Source organism: Stegostoma tigrinum, chromosome 4, assembly GCF_030684315.1.
Source record: "Stegostoma tigrinum isolate sSteTig4 chromosome 4, sSteTig4.hap1, whole genome shotgun sequence".
NCBI lineage: Eukaryota > Metazoa > Chordata > Chondrichthyes > Orectolobiformes > Stegostomatidae > Stegostoma > Stegostoma tigrinum.
This window is the reverse complement of record NC_081357.1, coordinates 49,428,105-49,445,881: the sequence shown is the minus strand read 5'-3', so window position 1 is coordinate 49,445,881 and position 17,777 is coordinate 49,428,105. Positions and strand designations below refer to the sequence as shown.

The following is a 17,777-nucleotide window of genomic DNA, read 5'->3' as shown; positions in this document are numbered from 1 at the left end:
TACATTATTAGTTTGAAATACTTTTATATTTAGGCTGTTATTATAAATGTCATATACTTGCAAGTCATGTGAGCAGAAAGGGCTGCTGTGTTCAACTGTAGTTTTCCTCCTAAGGGCGAAAGTCCCTCGTGGAAGACACCGCTGGGCAATTAGAGAAGATTATTAGCTTGGGATGTCATCCACTCAGCTGATGTCAAACACTAGTTACTTTCACTGCTACACTCTCAGATCCTCAGGCAGCAGATGTCCTTGCTGCTCAGAAGGAAGAAATTGATGAAGAAAATATACACACAAAGAAACTAGTCACAACTGCTCGACTATTTCCATTGCACTTTTTTTGACTGACAGCAGCACAATTTTGTTGATATTTCTGTTCTTACACTAAAAACTGCATACTGCTATTCAAGCTTTAAAATCAAGAGTCTACTATTTGAGAGATTACCAAAAGATGAAATGTTTGAAAGAAGCAGTCACCAATGTTATCTTAATATTAAGCTATCACTAATCACTGCAATTTGTTAACTGCGTACTTAAATCTAATTCAAAACTAATAATACTGCAAAATGTAGGAAAAGTACAGATAATAAATTTTGCTCCTCCTTCTATGTATTACTTAGCTCAACAAGCTCAGAATTGTAAGTACATGGAACAAGTCAATACAAGTAGTTTTTCTGAAGCCATGCTACATTGGAGGATTTCAGAAGCATTTTAGCATTTGAAGAAAACATTTAAAAAAAGCATACAGGGAGTACACAGAGAAAAGGACATTAGGAGTAAGAGATTCAGATGTCAAAATAACACAATGGATCAACTGTGCTAACATTTCTGTATTTGACTCTGTCATTTTTTTTGTTTGAGTTTGTTTCCTTCAAATGCCTTTGGATGGTTTTCTATGTTAAAGACCCTCTATAATTCTAAGTTATTGTGTTTTGCAAACTGACTGTTTAAAACTTTCTGTTGTATTTCATCTTGTATGAAACTCATCAATCTGATAGTGAAATCCTTACTAAATTAACTATGCTGAAAATTATAAATCCATCACGAAAAAAACTGACTCTCTCATGAATGAAGCACTCAACTTCTTAGTCTTCTTAGTCCTTTTATATATTACTTTCCCAGTTATCTCTACAGGTGATTCACTGACAGTGAATAACAACATGCAATAATTAACATACCTACAGCTTGATACTGTGGAGATTTTCTGCCCCAAGAAACATGCAGTCCTATGGGGCAGGCAAGCTCTGTTCAATCTGTGTCCATATGCCACCTCAGCACTCTTGCTAATATGCAAGGAGTTCTTTATGTGGGAACAGAGCCAAAGTATTTAACTGAGTGTCTGGATAACCAAATATCTGAACATACATTTTGAAATTTCATAAATGCTGATGTTAAATTTAGGCAACAGCAGTCACAAAATACCATGAGTTGATTCATGGTTTTCAAATTTACTAAATGCTGTTGACTCATTGAACAAAAGTTAATAATATGTCTTCAGACTGGCACAGGAGGTAGTATGGTATCAAATGGCAATGTGCAAGATGATAACAGAAACATAGAAACGTTCAGCCTATTGTATTTGCATCAAATGAATAAACATGCCACCAACTCTAATTCAAGAATGGCAAATTTCTGACCCTAAAGTACATGAGGTGTGAATCCGATGGATTTTTATGATGATTGATGATAGTTTCGTGGTTACATTAATCAGACAAGTTCTCAATTCTAGATTTAATAATTTGATTCGTATTTCTCTAGCTGCCATGGTGGGATTTGAGCCCAAGTTTCAGGGAAATAGCTTGGGCCACTGATTACGAGTTCAGTGACAATTACGCTGTGCTGTCATTGTCACTGCAACACAATTTAGTGATGAGTGAATTAGTGAAATTGGCCTTACTTACATTAATTAATTAGAGACTTTTGGGAAGATGTTTCAGCTCAACAATCAAGGAATGTGACCTCAGTACAAGCTTGGCAAAGATATGATGGCTAAATTGCCTCTTTTGAGCTGTAGATATCTACTAGATGACATGGAGTGCTCTTGGAGAAGAAATAAAAGGAACTCTGAACTTTGTGGACAAGAACGTACGTTTGTAGAGGATTAAGACAATATGCCAACAATTAAGGAAAGTCAGGGGGCAGAGTTGAGTATGGTAGGCATTACAAAAGAGAAAGTGCTATAAAAGCTAGAAAGGTCTAAAAATCGATAAACCTCTTGGCCCCAGTGGGCTACATCCTAGAGTTCTGAGGGAGGTGGCTCAGGAAATAGTGGGAGCTTTGGTTGTTATCTTTCAAAAGTCACCGGAGTCTGGGAAAGTCCCTGATGATTGGAAAATTGCTGTTGTAACCTCCTTGTTTAAGAAAGGATCAAGGCAAAAGATGGATAATTATAGGCCGATTAGCCTAACCTTGGTTGCTGGTAAAAGTCTAGAATCCATTGTTAAGGATGAGATTTCTAAATTCCTTCAAGTGCAGGGTCAGATTAGAACAAGTCAGGATGGATTTAGTGAGGGGAGGTCGTGCGTGACAAACCTGTTAGAATTCTTTGACGAGGTTACAAGTAGGTTAGACCAGGGAAACCCAGTGGATGTTATCTATCTAGACTTCCAAAAGGCCTTTGATAAGGTGCCTCACGGGAGGCTGCTGAGTAAGGCGAGGGCCCATGGTGTTCGAGGTGAGTTACTGGCTTGGATTGAGGATTGGCTGTCTGACAGAAGGCAGAGAGTTGGGATAAAAGGCTCTTTTTTGGAATGACAACCAGTGACAAGTCGTGTCCTGCAGGGTTTAGTATTGGGGCCACAAGCTGTTCACTTTATATATTAATGATCTGGATGAAGGGACTGGGGGCATTCTGGTGAGGTTTGCCAATGATACAAAGATAGGTGGACAGGCTGGTAGGACTGAGGAGGTGGGGAGACAGCAGAAAGATTTAAACTGTTTAGGAGAGTGGTCCAGGAAATGACTGATGAAATTGAACATGAGCAAATGCGAGGTTTTGCACTTTGAAAAATGAATACAGGCATGGTCTATATTCTAAACGGTGAGAAAATTCGTAAAGGAAAAGTACAAAGGGATCTGGGTGTGTTGGTCCTGGATTCTCTAAAAGTTACCCTGCAGGTAGAGTCTGTGATTAAGAAAGCGAATGTAATGTTGACGTTTATCTCAAGAGGGTTGGAATATAAAAGCAGTGATGTGCTTCTGAGACTTTATAAAGCTCTAGTTAGGCCCCATTTAGAATACTGTGTCCAATTTTGGGCCTCACACCTCAGGAAGGACATACTGGCGCTGGAGCGTGTCCAGCGGAGATTCACACGAATGATCCCTGGAATGGTGGGTTTAACGTATGATGAAAGGCTAAGGGTCCTGGGATTGTATTCATTAGAGTTTAGAAGGTTGAGGCGGGATCTAATAGAAACTTACAAGTTAACATATGGCTTAGAAAGGGTGGACGCTGGGAAGTTGTTTCCGTTAGACGGGGAGGCTAGGACCCGTGGGCACAGCCTTAGAATTAGAGGGGTAAATCTAAAACGAAAATGAGGAGACATTTCTTCAGCCAGAGAGTGGTGGGCCTGTGGAATTCATTGTCATGGAGTGCATTGGAGGCCGGGATGTTGAATACCTTCGAGGCAGAGATCCATAAATTCTTGATCTCAAAAGGAATCAAGGGCTACAGGGAGAGTGCAGGGAAGTGGAGTTGAAATGCCCATCAGCAATGATTTAAATGGCGGAGTGGACTCGATAGGCGAAATGGCCTTACTTCCACTCCTTTGTCTTATGGTCTAAAATCAACTAGGAGGAGTTTTAGAGAGGCTGTGCTTCAAAAAGCAAAGGCTTACACTCATTTGGCCCTCCTATGCCAGCGCATCCTCAAATGTTTCCTGGACCTCTAAAGCAGATTGTGTCTCTAGGGGATCCTGTGGTACAGTGATATTATCTCTATCCATGAGCCAGGAGACATGTGCGTTAATATCACCTCTGAACGGAATGATCAGGAAACAGTTTTTGGAACCTTTCTACAGGCCAAAGAAAGCAATAATATCTGTTCATTTCTTTTCAAAATACTGAATGGATGTTGTCAGTTTGTCTCTCGAAAACCACAACCCTGACCGTCAGATTGAATAAAGCCTTTTCAAAAATGTTTTTTGTTCACTTGTGATGTTTAAGTGTAACTGACTTGGCCAGCATTAATTGCCAATCTCTAGTTGCCCTTGAGGACATGATGGTGAGCTACCTTCTTAAATACTGCAATCCATTTGGCATAGATGGGGAATTCAGTGTTGGTAATGTCATTGAATGTCAAGGCCAATGGTTAATTGTTTCTTCTTGGAGATGGCCATTGCATCACTTGTGTGACATGACTGTTAATTGCTACTTATTAGCCCAAGTTTTTCTATGTTTTCATACAGTGCTTCAATATCTGAGGATGCCGGCATAATGGAGAAAGAGATGATGTCCCAGAGCCGAGATGACTGACCTTCAACAACAACCACCATCTTTCTTTATGCCACACACAATACTGAACAGTGGAGAGTTTTCCCATTGATTCCACAATTTTTAAGACTCCTTGATGGCATACTCAGTCAAATGCAGCCTTGATTTCAAGGACAGTGAATCTCAGCTTTGGAATTAATATTGTCCATTTTTGAATTTAAACTGGAATTAGGTCAGGAAGTGAGTCACCCTGGTGGAATCTAAGCTAAACGTCATTGAGCAGGTTATTGCCAAACAAGTGTTGCTTGATAATGCTGTTGTTGGCTCCTTCCATCACTTTATCAAGGTCCAAGAGCAAACTGATGGGGCAATTGGCTGGGTTGGATTTGTACTGCCTTCTGTGCACGAGACACACCCTGGACATTTTACCACGTTTTCAGGTAGATACCAGTATTCAGCAGTACTGTAACAACTTGGCTAGGGGCGTGGCAAGTTCCACAGAACATCTTCAGGATTATTTCCAGAATGCTGTGAGACCACATAGCCTTTGCAGTATCTAATGCCTCCAGTTATTTCTTGAAATCATGTGGAATGAATCAAATTGGCTGAACAGTGACATTGTGATGTAGGGGATCTCTGCAGGGTGACAAGATGGATCATCTGCACAGCACCATTGGCTGAAGACTGTTGCAAATGCTTCAGCTCTATTGTTCGCACGGCTGTTTTGGACTCCCCAATCGTTGCGGTTAGGGATATTGTAAATATTCCAGTGGCAAGGAAACTTTGATTAATAGCAATCTCCTGCGACTTTTATCCACATCACAACCAGAAGCATCACAATATCACATCAGTATCTTTCACTTGAATCACTGTTGAGAGCTTGTTTTGGATTGAGCTCTTTCTGGTGTTTCCCATCTGACCTTACCACCATGGGTGGCCCTACAAGGAGTGGTACTTCTGGTGAACTTGCTATTGGTACCAACGGAACAATCAAATCTTTCCACTGCAAATGATGATGATGAACAATAGAAAGACTGCGCCTACATTCTGTTAAAGGCTGTATGTCTGTTGATGTGCAACAGCATTCCCACATTAAAATATGTCCTGCGCAAGGTATCTAAGCTTACTGAAGAATTAGTCTCAACTGTAAGCTCAAGAAGACTCAAGTGCTTTACCAGCCCATCCCAGGGCAAGTTCCAACCCACCCTTCTATTAAGATTAAAGAAGAAATCCTCCTAAAGGTGGGCTATTCCCCCAACCTGTGGAACCACTTCATCTCAGGCTGACATAGATGCGAAGATTCAACAGCACATTCTGTCTGCAAGTTCTGCCTTCAGACACCAAAACATGAGCGCCTTCGATGGCATCCATTCTAATACTAATATCCTTATGTGTAAGGCAGTGATCCTACTGACTCTTCTACATGGCTCTGAAACTTGAACTACATATAGACACCACCTCGAGGCCCTTTACAAATACCATCAATGCAATTTGGATGAACTCACCTCATTAGGTGGGAGGACAGATGTTCTTTAAGCAGCCAATAGCATCAGCATTGAGGTCATGATTATGTCAAGCCAATTCCACCGGGCTTGTCACGTACTTAGGATGCCTGAGTTCGGCTGCCAAAGCAAATCTTCTTTGCCCAGCTCAAGGAATCTCTTGAACAAGGGAGGAGAAAGGAACGTTCAACGACTGTCTGAAGGCTTCTCCCAAACAATCCAATACAGGTATCTATGTATGGGAGATCCTCATTCAGCAGAAACCAACCAATTCTTTGGGACACCCTTTTGGCAAGAAGATAAACAGAAAAGGATCCAGAGAAAGGAATGCCAGCGATCTCAAGGACCAATTCTGCCTCTCAGAGTCACCTGCCAAGCGTGTGGTTGAAGATGCAACTCTAGGGCCAAACTCATCAGCAAAGATCCACAGAACCCACGACCAGCAGTACAGAATTTACTAAGTGAACCATCATATTTGGTAGCAAGTGACTGCTGACAATTGTGGACGATGTGATCCACAATCACTCATCCCTATAACTGTGATGATCATGTGCAAGCAAAACCTCTCAGCTTTGTGCGCAAAGCAATAAATAAAAAAAACACACAAAGATGCAAACTGGGCTTCCAAACACAAACCTATTAATACTTGAAGCTTCTACCAATGACGAAGATACAGTCATACTGTTGATAACAGAAATTTACTAATGTTAGGTTCAGAGTTTTCTGAAATGGAAAAGTAAAGAAAAGCAGTTATACATTATACTTCAAGCGATTGTCCTTACAAGGTTTTATCTTACATAAATTGACTAAAACCAATTTTTACACAAAAGGTGAAGAGTTGAAGGAAATCAGAGATTCAGGAGTCCTATCCTCTTCTGTGGTGCATTCCATATTGGAAGTTTAATTTCAGAGTGGATTCAGAGATAGCCTGTAGTTACACGTTGTGTAGAAATATAGAAAATAGGCATACAAGTAGGCCATTCAGCCCTTCAAGTCTGCTCCATTCAAACTGTTCAATGTGATTTCTCAGTATCCTGTTTCCGCTTTCTCCCCACACCCTTTGATCTCTTTAGGCATGAAAACTCAATATCTCTCCTTTTTGAAATTATGCAATGTTATGGCCTTAACTATTTTCTATGGTAAGAATTCCAAGGCTCACCATTCTCCATCTGTAAAAATCTCAATCCTAAATGGCCTACCACAGTATTAGACCGTTTTCCCCTGGATCTGGACTGCTTAGTCATCATGTGCATCTTTCCTGCACTTACTCTGTCCAGTGCAGTCAGAATTTTGTAAGTTTCTATGAGCTACCACCTCATTCTTTTGAACTCCGGTAAATATAGTCTGAACTGATCCAGCCACTCTTCAGATGTCAGTCCTGTCATTCAAGGAATCAGACTGGGAAATCTTTTCATTGCACTCCCTCCAAAACCAGTACATCCTCCCTAAAATCTTTCCCCCATCTCAGCTACCTCGAGTGGTCCCCAACACCACAGATGCCAGTCTTCAACCAATTTGATTTACTCCACGTGATATCAAGAAACAGTTAAAGGCAATGGCTGAATCCAAACTGTGCAGGCTAAAATTGAGCAAGTGTTGCTGAATAGTACAAATGACAATAATTCCATCACTTTGCTAATGACTGAGAGTAGTTTAATGATCAGTAATTGGTTGGATTGGATCTATCCTGCTTTTAGTGGTCAGAACACATTGCTTAGGTTCTCTATACCAACCCCTCACTATAATTGAGAAAAAGATTTGTCAGGCAGAAATTGTTCTAGTATTTGCATGGGACCAAACTAACTATAGATCCGCTTACTTCCGAAGCACAGATATTTGGCAAAAGTCAGGCCTCAGTTATTGCTTTATCCAACATCCTTAGTGTTTATCAAGTCAGAATGTCAGCCTTCTGATGTCAGGGTAAAACTGAGCCCTGTGTAAAAGTTGAAATCTGTTACGTCATGGTTATGCTTGAAAACAATTTCTCACAGTATCATACAAACAAAAATAAATTATCTTGTAGCGTAGCTGAAATATTTTGTTTGTGGAGTCTTATAATGCTGAAATTGGCTGCTACAATTGCTTATGTAATTGTGACTACACTTGAAAGTAATTAATTGACAATGATGACCTTTAGAAAGCATGTATATCAATTTAATACAATAGACTTACTTTTGACATAACTGACTGAAAAGTACTCTTGGAACCAATGGCCCATTTCCTGCTTCTTTCATACTGTGAAGGAATAAATAAACGGCTGATGTCAATGATCCAGGGCTAGGAAGTGTTATCATCAACGGATCCTGTGCATGAAGAAAAAGGGGGGGAAGAACCATTCATGAATGTTATAGTACTACTTTCACTTTTACTTGCATTGTATGTTACAATCAGTTAATGAGTAACATAAAACATAAATCTCTGATTATGTTTGAGTGTGCACGTGTGTGTGCATTTGCGCATGGTGGGGGGGGATCCTAAGTATTAAGCATTAGCTGTTCAACCCTTTGAAAAAATTCTGCCACTCAATGTAATCAGGCTAATCTTCCCGCTCAGTTACATGTTCCCACACTTTTAATTCCTTCAGTATCCAAGAATAAAGAACAATACAGCACAGGAACAGTGGCCCTCCAAGCCTGCGCCATCACATTTTACCCTTTCATTCCATACCCCTCTATTGCCTTCTCATTCATGTATTTGTTCAGGTGCAATTAGTCTATCACGGGATTAATTAAAAGAATGTATGCATCTAGGTGAGAAACAGACGGACCGGCAGAAGAAATACAAGGGCCTTTGAATTTGTTTGCTACAGAGCCGGCAGAAAGTTGAAGGCTGACTGGGGCTCAGCTCTCAGTGATTTGAGCTGCATCAGGACTGCACCAGAACTTGGAAACGAAATTTTAAAATATCCAATAACTAAGCACTCACAGCTCTCTGGGTGGTAGATTCCAAGATCCTCAGTCAAGGATTATTTGCTAATTGCTGTCTGAGATAGCCAAGCTCAATTCCAAGATTGTGACCTCTAGTTCTATAGCCAGGGGAAATACCCGCTAGCATATAATGTAAGAATACAGATTATTGTCGTACAGCTTGCTGTAACTGTATTAAACTTAAACAGCTAGATTTCATGTATCAACATATTATACAACAATGAAAGACATTTCAAGGCAAAAAAAACTGCCGAAAGTTAGAAGCTGCTTTTCACTGTTACACAAAACTAAGACATCTCCAGATGGCATTTCGGCTTTGAGGCTTATGAATGATAACCAAACGAATGAAAAGATAAATTGGATACTAATCCTAATTAATTAATTTAAATTTCAAATTTACTTCCACGATTGGGAGCATAAGAAGTGAGCATAGTTGGACTACCCAGTCATTATAAACAGCTTATTAGCAAGCTTGATGAACAATTCTGAGGATAAACAACCAACAACTTGCATACACAAATGACAACGCCCTGGAAGTTAGTCTAAGAGAGGGAGATGGGCTGTCTCCAGCAAGTGGTGGTAGTAATTATAGGGAATGGAAAGCTAAGTTGATAAAGGGGAGAAGGCTTGTGCTAAGGCTCTAGAAGCTCTTGTAAGGTGGATAATATCAGGCTGGTTTTAACCCGTTAGTTTAAGCAAAGAACTAGGCAATCCATTTGTTACTCTATGTTAAGGAAAATCTTTCTAGGACAGTGAGATCCAAATCAATAAGGTCCACCTCTGAAAGGATGGATGAAGATATACTTCAGATTGTAATTTACAGAAACACAGAACTTCTGCCACACAGATGGTTGTCATTTACCCTGCCATAGCTTTACGGGTTCTTCAAATGAGCAATTCACCCAGTACAACACGGTCACCATTATTCTTGTGGTGCTAAGCATTCTTCATTTTCAGCCATTAGTTTAATTCCCTCTTGAATCTTTAACTGAAAACAACGTGGCTACATAATTAGCAACATGGATACAATACATTATCAGTAGCAGAAGCAAAAGTGGACACAAATTTAGCTGACTGACAAGAAATGGAGTAACAATCAATAAATATTTTTCAGGGTGAAGGAAGGTTTGGAAAGAGCTTCCCCAAGGGTCAGTATTGGGGCTCATTTTGTTTTTGAAATGTATGAATGATCTGGATCTTGGTGTGCAAGGGATGATTTCAAATTTTCACATGGAACTATATTTGGGAGAAGAGCAAACTGTGAAGAAAACAATGCGGGGTTCCAAAAGGAGATTGACAAGTTGGAGTGGCAGATGAGGTTCAATGTAGAAACTGTGAGGTGATGCAGTTTGGTTAGAAGAACAGTGAATACAAAATATGGGCTACAATTCTAAGGCGTGTTCAGGAGCAGAGGAAGAGAACAGTTAATGAAGAAGAATTTTCTTGCCTTTATTAATATGGACATTGAGCACAAGAGCAAGGAGGTAATGTTGAACTTGTACAAGATACTTGATAGACTTCAGCTGGAGTACAATGCACACCTGCAGATGCCACATTGAAGGAAAGATGTGAATGCAGTGGAAAGAATGCACAGTGATTTAAAAGAATGATTCCAGGAATTAGAAAGTTCAGTTCATAGACTGAAGAAGTTTGGAATGTTCTCTTTATAGGGAAGAAAGCTGAGAGGTGATTTGTTAGGGTATTTCAAACGTATAAGCAGGCTGGACAAAGTAGATAGGGAGAAGCTATTCCTACGTGTAGAAGAAAAAAAGGGAGGCATAGGTTAAAAGTGGTGTACAAACAAAGCAAGGATGATGTGAATTCAAATTTCTCAACTGGCGGTAGACTGATTTTAATAAGATGAGTGTGTACCATCTACAAGATGTACTGCAGAAATTTGCCAAAGATCCTTCGACAGCAACATCTAGAAGGCAGCAGATACATGGAAACACCACCAAGTGCAAGTTCCCTTCTAAGCCACTCACCACCATGAATTGAAAATACAGCACTGCTCCTTGAATGTTTGTTGCAACAATATCGGAGAATTTCCTCCGCGGTGGCACTGTGGGTCCACCGACAACACATGGACCACTGTGGTTGTTAGTGCCTAGACCAGGCCCCCTCAAAAGATATTACGAAGATAGCCTAGACCCTATTTTTTCTTATTTTAAAAGGTAAGTAAGTATAAGGCATTGCATTCCTGATGCAATGTGATTTGCCAAACTACTTGATTGTTAAGCGAAACACACTTTATTTTTACATTACAGTTAAAATACAGACAAAATAAAAATAAAAGAATTGGCTTAACTGCAAATGCATCTAATAGATATATTAATTACTATTAATTAACTGTTTCAACAAAGTAACATCCAATAGATGCACCTTTGGCAAAGGCAAATTCAGTAAAACAGATTGTCTCACATGCAAGTCAAGCAACAGAAAGAGAACCCCAGCTTTTACCTGCATCAGAGAAAGGAATAAGAACTTCTACATCAAGCTTCAAGACTTTAGTAAGTGCAGAAAGCTAAAACTAAGAATTCTGATTCTATGGGAGTTTGACCCTACCCATTCAGGCTGCTTCTATTGTTCCAACTAAGTTCACATAAGGTCTAATAGCTCTGAGCAGAATGCTCACTAGCTCGGTCAGGACTTCTCATTCAAAAAAAACCTCAGACAAAATATACCTCTTATAACTAAAGTATCATCACATTTTCAAGGAGGCAACTCACCACTACCTTCTCAAGGGCAACTAAGGACAGACAATAAATGCTGGCCCAGCCAATGAGTAAATTAAATGGAAAACTGCTGAGTGTTTTTTGAAAATCCAAACAATTCTAGATCTGCTGGTGCTGCTTATCTGTCTACTGGCTATGGTCTCTAAAACATTAAGATTTATTATTAAACATGATTTTTCTTTCATAAATCCATCCTGTCTCTATCTCACGGTATTACGATTTTTCAAATGCATTACTCCAATATCCCTGATAATAGCATTTAGCATTTCCATTTCATTGCTGTCAGGCCAATCGTACTGTAGTCCCTATACTGTAGAATCTAGGAAAAGATCAGAAATAATGGACTACCTAGTATCTAGTTAGCAATTTCCTTTACTATCCCAAGATATGGTCATAGGTCCTGATGGAATTTGTCAATAATTTTTTTTATTAACACTATTTTCTTTACATTTCTCATAAACCCTTGCTCTCCACTACTTTCAGAAAGTGTTTTATATTTGCTACTGTGTAAGTCAATTACAAAGTATTTCTTTAATATCGCCTAAAGGCACCTAACTGTCTCTAAGGCTCCCACATTTACTCCTAATTTGATTTTAAGTATTTATATCTAGGTACTTTTACACCCAAGATGGTGCTGTAATGCGGAGGCTTTAAACATTTCACGCTACTCATTTGAATGCATGTGACATTAAAGCTAATTCAATGCAATTTAGTTTTACTCATCTTTCTTTTTACATATCCATAATAGGTTTTATAATGTGTCTCTAGTTTCTTGCACTAGGGGAGGTGATTGCCTAGTGGTATTGTTGCTGGGCTGTTAATCCAGAGACCCAGATAATGTTCTGGAGACCTGGGTTCAAATCCCACCACAGCAGATGGTGGAATTTGAATTCAATAAATATCTGGAACTAAGAATCTAATGATGACTGTGAATCTCTTGTCGATTGTTGGAAAAATCCATCCGGTTCATGAATGTCCCATAAGGAAGGAAACTACCATCCTTACCTGGTCTGGACTAGATGTGACTCCAAACCTGCAGCACCGCGGCACGGTGGCACAGTGGTTAGCAGTGCTGACTCACAGCGCCAGGGACCCGGGTTCGATTCCAGCCTCACGGGACTGTCTGTGTGGAGTTTGCACATTCTCCCCGTGCCTGCGTTGGTTTCCCCCAGATGCTCCAGTTTCCTCCCACAGTCCAAAGATGTGCAGGTTAGGTGGATTGGCCATGCTAAATTGCCCGTGGTGTTCAGGGAGGTGTAGATTAGGGGGAACGGGTCTGGGTGGGATGCTCTGAGGTTTTGTGTGGACTTGTTGGGCTGAAGGGCCTGTTTCCACACTGTGGGGATTCTATGATTCAATGCAGTTGACTCTTAACATCGTTCTGGGCAATTAGGGATAGGCAATAAATGCTACCTAGCCAGCGACACCCTTATCCCATGAATGAATAAAGAAAAATAAAAATCACCCTTTGGATTCATGTATGAAAGGTACATATTGCTGGCTAGGCCAGCATTCATTGCCCATTCCTAACTGCCCGGAGGCAGTTAAGAGTCAACTACATTGCTATGGGTCTGGAGTTACATGAAGGCCAGGGTAATGGCAGCAGCTTCTTTACCTAAAGGATATTAGTGAACTGGATGGACTTGTCTGACAATAAACAATTGTCATCGTCAGACTCTTAATTCCAGACTTCTATTGAAATCAAATTCCTCTGTCTGTCATGGTGGGATTAGATTAGATTCCCTATGGTGTGGAAACAGGCCTTTTGGCCCAACAAGTCCACACCGCCCCTTGGAGCATCCCACCCAGACCCATCCCCCTATGACCCTCACATCCCTGAACACTACGGGCAATTTAGCATGGCGATCCACCTAGCCTGCACATCTTTGGACTGTGGGAGGAAACCGGAGCACCCGGAGAAAACCCACGCAGACACGGGGAGAATGTGCAAACTCCGTACAGACAGTTACCCGAGACTGGAAGCGAATCCGGGTCCCTGGCACTGTGAAGCTGCAGTGCTAACCACTGAGCCACCATGCTGCCCTGATTTGTCTCCAGGTACTGAGAACATTATGTGGGTCTCTGGATTAACAGTTTAGCTATAGTACCCACTAGGCCATGGTCTCTCCTTAATTATTGCTATCAATCAGAGAAGGAAAAACGAGGTATACGGTTTGAAGGAGAATAGACAATTATCTAGACCAGTTGGTAATTTTAAATCGGCGATAGATTTTTTTTTGTTATGTAAGGGTATTAAGTGGTATGGCCAAAGGTAAGTATATGGCATTACGCCACAGATCAGCCAATGATTTGGACAAGCATATGGACGTACATGGAAGAGTGTAGGTTAGATGGGCTTGAGATCGGTATGACAGGTCGGCACAACATCGAGGGCCGAAGGGCCTGTACTGTGCTGTAATGTTCTATGTTCTATCTCATAGAATGGCAGAAGAGTCTTAAGGGGTTAGGAACAAATTACTGCAGATGCTGGAATTTGTAGAGCTCATCTAGACGTGAAGCATTAGCTTGCTTTCTCTCCATGGATGCTGCCTGATCCACTGTGACTGCCAACATTTTTTTGTTTTCAGAGTTGAGGGGTAAAAAGGCCCACTTCTAATCCTGTGTTTCCCAATCAATTTGCCATTTTTATAAGGGTTTAGATTTAGACTCATTTTTCTTCCTTTCCTGCTTCCACATAACAACTGTTCATGTCTCCTCTTGATATATCTTTTCTTTCTTTACTTGTTCTTTTACTCTTTCTTTGGTTTTGTGCTACTGACTCATCATTTACTCTTTCCTCCGGTCGACCCTATCACGTACCTTCCTTTTTGTTCACCCCTCCACTATTACATTTGTAACTTTTCCCAGTTCCAATGGCAGATCAACCTGAAAAGTTAACTTCACTTTGGTCACCACAGATTTCTGCCTGACTTGCTACCTGCTGCCAGCATTTTCTCTTTATATTTAATATTTCTAGTATTCCTGGGATTTTGCTTTTGTAAACTATTGTCAGTTGATATTGGGTGGTGCCACTGACAATGTTGTGCATTGTCAACCTGTCTCTGGTTTCCTGAATCCAGAAACATGACACTGCTTTCTTGCTACAATAAGTAGCATTGAATAACGTCAAGTCGTAGTCATGCAGAAAAATGTTGATAACTAAGGATCTAGAGGAATTTCATTGCATTTGATTGTAATGAGATTGTTTTTCTCATTTTTCTCCTCGATAGCTATTCTCCCGAATAGCTTTTTGTATCAGGCAGCTGGTATTTTAGATAACAAGGTGGATGGTGGATGAACACAGCAGGCCAAGCGGCATCAGAGGAGCAGGAAGGTTGACGTTTCAGGCCTAGATTGTTTTTCAGAAAAGGCATTTTAAGCATTTTTCATTGGTTCATGTAAATATTGTTGCATTGGTTCCAATGACTGAAGCCACTGATTGATTTGAGATCCACATCTTGGAACGCAGTCATTGTGAGTTGTTGCAATGCAGGGACAAAATAAAAGTGGGGAACAATTAAGAAAGGTAAAGATTTGGGTCAGTTAATACTGAAAGTAAAACCAAAGCATACAGTAACAATAATAAGCATTTCAGAATTTATTTTCAAAATTCCATCAATGCTTGCACAGAAAAACTGAACATAATTCAGCTTTGAATACTCTGCTGCTTTTGGAAACTGCATTTGAAAAATACAAAATTTAAAGTAACAAATCTACTAAAATTATTTATTTCTATATACACTAACAAATTAACAATGAAAAAAATGTCAGGTACCACAAATGAAGATGCTACTATTACAGAATATTATTCCTGGACTAGTGGGGAAGCAAGATTTGACATATGCATATAGCTTTACACAGCATCTGCAACAAAAATAATCTGGTGTCAACTGGTAATGAAAGATCACTAGGTGCTTCACAGTGTTCTTTCCCCTGATCTATGAATCGAATTTAGTTCAATTTCAGCCATCTGTGCCTATTGAGTTGGAGTAATATATGTCGTTTGACAATTTCATCACTTACCAAATTCGAATCGGTGGGTGGACAGAGCTTCAGCTTTGTCCCCTTCTCCTTCATCTCATGCATAAGATCACAAAGCATATGGGTTTGAGCCATGTTCTGAAAAAAACATGATAACAACACTCCATGAGCAAATTTACATAATGAAAAATACAAAGGGATGAATAAAAAGAAACTCAATTATGTCATGCTGGAACAAAAAAAAATTTCAGTTTTAGGAGGTTCACTTTTGCACACTTAAGTTTGACACCATCAAGCTCAAAAAAAATGTGCCTGTTGTACAGTTCAATTCCTTATAAACTAGATGACACTGTATTTCCTACTTCCTGATACATGAATTTAAAACCTTCTTTGGAAACAAATTTTGGCTTTCTCCAATATATGTTGTGCTTTGTACATTCTTTTGCTTCTCATTTTTATGTCTATTTTACCTTTATTCAATGATGATATATTCACAACCCTCTGAACTACAAAATTCCAAAGATTCATAACCTTTTGAGTAAGATTTGGTTAACAACATAGTTGTTAACATTTGGTTAACAATGGTTGGTAAGTTTGTGGATAATACCAAAATTTATGTTATGGTGGACTGTATTCTAAGACTGTAACAAGATCTTGATCAGATGGGCCAATGGGCCAAGAAGTAGCAGATGGAATTTAATTTAGGCAAATGCAAAGTGTTGCATTTTGGTAAGACAACCCATGGTAGAATTTACACAGTGAATGGTAGAGCTCGGAGGAGTGTTGTTGAACAGGAGGACTTGGGGTGCAGGTTCATAGTTGCTTGCAACTGGCTCACAAGTACACAGCGTTTGGCACACTTGCCTTCATTGGTCACAGCATTGATTATAGGAGTTAGGAAGTTATGTTGTGACTGTACAAGATATTGTTGTGGCCACTTTTACAATACTTCATACAATTCTAATTGCCCTGTTAGAGGAAGAATGTCTTTAAGCTAGGGAGGGTGCAGAAAAAGAGTTTCAAGGATGTTGCCAGGGCTGGATGGTTTCAGTTGTAAGGAGATGCTGCATAAGCTGGGACATTTTTCTCCTGCAGTGTTGGAGGCTGAGGGGTGACCTTTTGGAGGCTAATGAAATCATGAGGGCCATAGTTAAGATGAATAGCCAAAGTTTTTTTCCCAAGGGTAGAGCAGTCCAAAACTAGAGGGTATAGGTTTAAGGTGAGAGGGGAAAGATTTAAAAAGGATTTAAGGACAACTTGCTTCACACAAAGGGTGGTGTGTACATGGAATGAGCTGCCAGACAAAGTGGTAGGGGCAAGTACAATTATAACATTTCAAAGACATTTGAACAGGTACATAAATAGGAGAGGTTTAGAGGGATTTGGAACAAATGTAGGTAAATGGGATGGTTCATTTTAGGTACCTGGTCATCATTGACAAGTTGGACCGAAGGGTCTATTTCATGTTGTATGATTCTACGACTCTATGAAGTCGGTTTTCTTCATTCTATCCCAAAATGCAGACTCAGTTATCCTGAAACTGTGTCTTGCTGTTCTAGATACCCCCGTCAGGAGTAATGCTGCCTCAAGATCTACCTGATCGAGCTGCTTTATTACCATGAAAGTCTCAATGTGATCACCCCCATTCTTCTAAACTCAAGCAAATAAAGGCCTAATTTATTCAGCTTTTCATAATACGGCAATTCTCTCATCCCAAAGACCAACCTTGAGAACCTCTGCTGTACTGCCTTCAATGCAACTGCATCCCTCCTTAACTATTGAGACTAAAGTTGCACACAGTATTCTAGGTGGGATCTCACCAAAGTTAGACACAGTTCAAGCAAGGTGTCATAATTTTTGTGCTTCTATCCTCTTCCAACAAAGGCTAACATGTAATTCACTTTTTTAATTGCTAGGTGTATTTGCATGTGAACTTCCTGAGTTCCATGCATGAGTACAAAATTTCAAGATATTTAAAAAAATTCAGCTTTTCTATTCTAATGAACAAAGTGAGTAATCTCATGCTTCCTCACATTATGCTCCATCTGGCACTCAGTAAGCTGGCCCACACTTCTTTGATGTGCTGTGTGTCCTCTTCATAGCTGGCATTCCTATCTCGTTTTGTTATCATCAGAAAACCTGGATTAATTACTCTCTGACTCTTCATTGAAGTCATGAATATAGATTCTAAACAGTTGAGGGCC

At 39.9% G+C, this 17,777-nt stretch overlaps 1 protein-coding gene across 9 annotated transcripts in view; it reads right to left on the bottom strand.

The window, feature by feature from the left end:
• Window positions 1-17,777, bottom strand: part of usp45 (ubiquitin specific peptidase 45) — a 127,746-nt gene that overhangs the window by 66,106 nt on the left and 43,863 nt on the right. For 8 of the 9 annotated variants that reach the window (XM_048530851.2, XM_048530850.2, XM_048530844.2 and 5 more), the window contains 3 exons: window positions 15,616-15,711; window positions 8,103-8,233; window positions 58-141 (listed from right to left, as the gene is read on the bottom strand). In XM_048530851.2, coding sequence (XP_048386808.1) covers window positions 58-141; window positions 8,103-8,233; window positions 15,616-15,711 — 311 coding nt within the window. The remainder of the gene's footprint in view (window positions 1-57; window positions 142-8,102; window positions 8,234-15,615; window positions 15,712-17,777) is intronic. The other variant, XM_048530846.2, reaches the window with a different exon arrangement.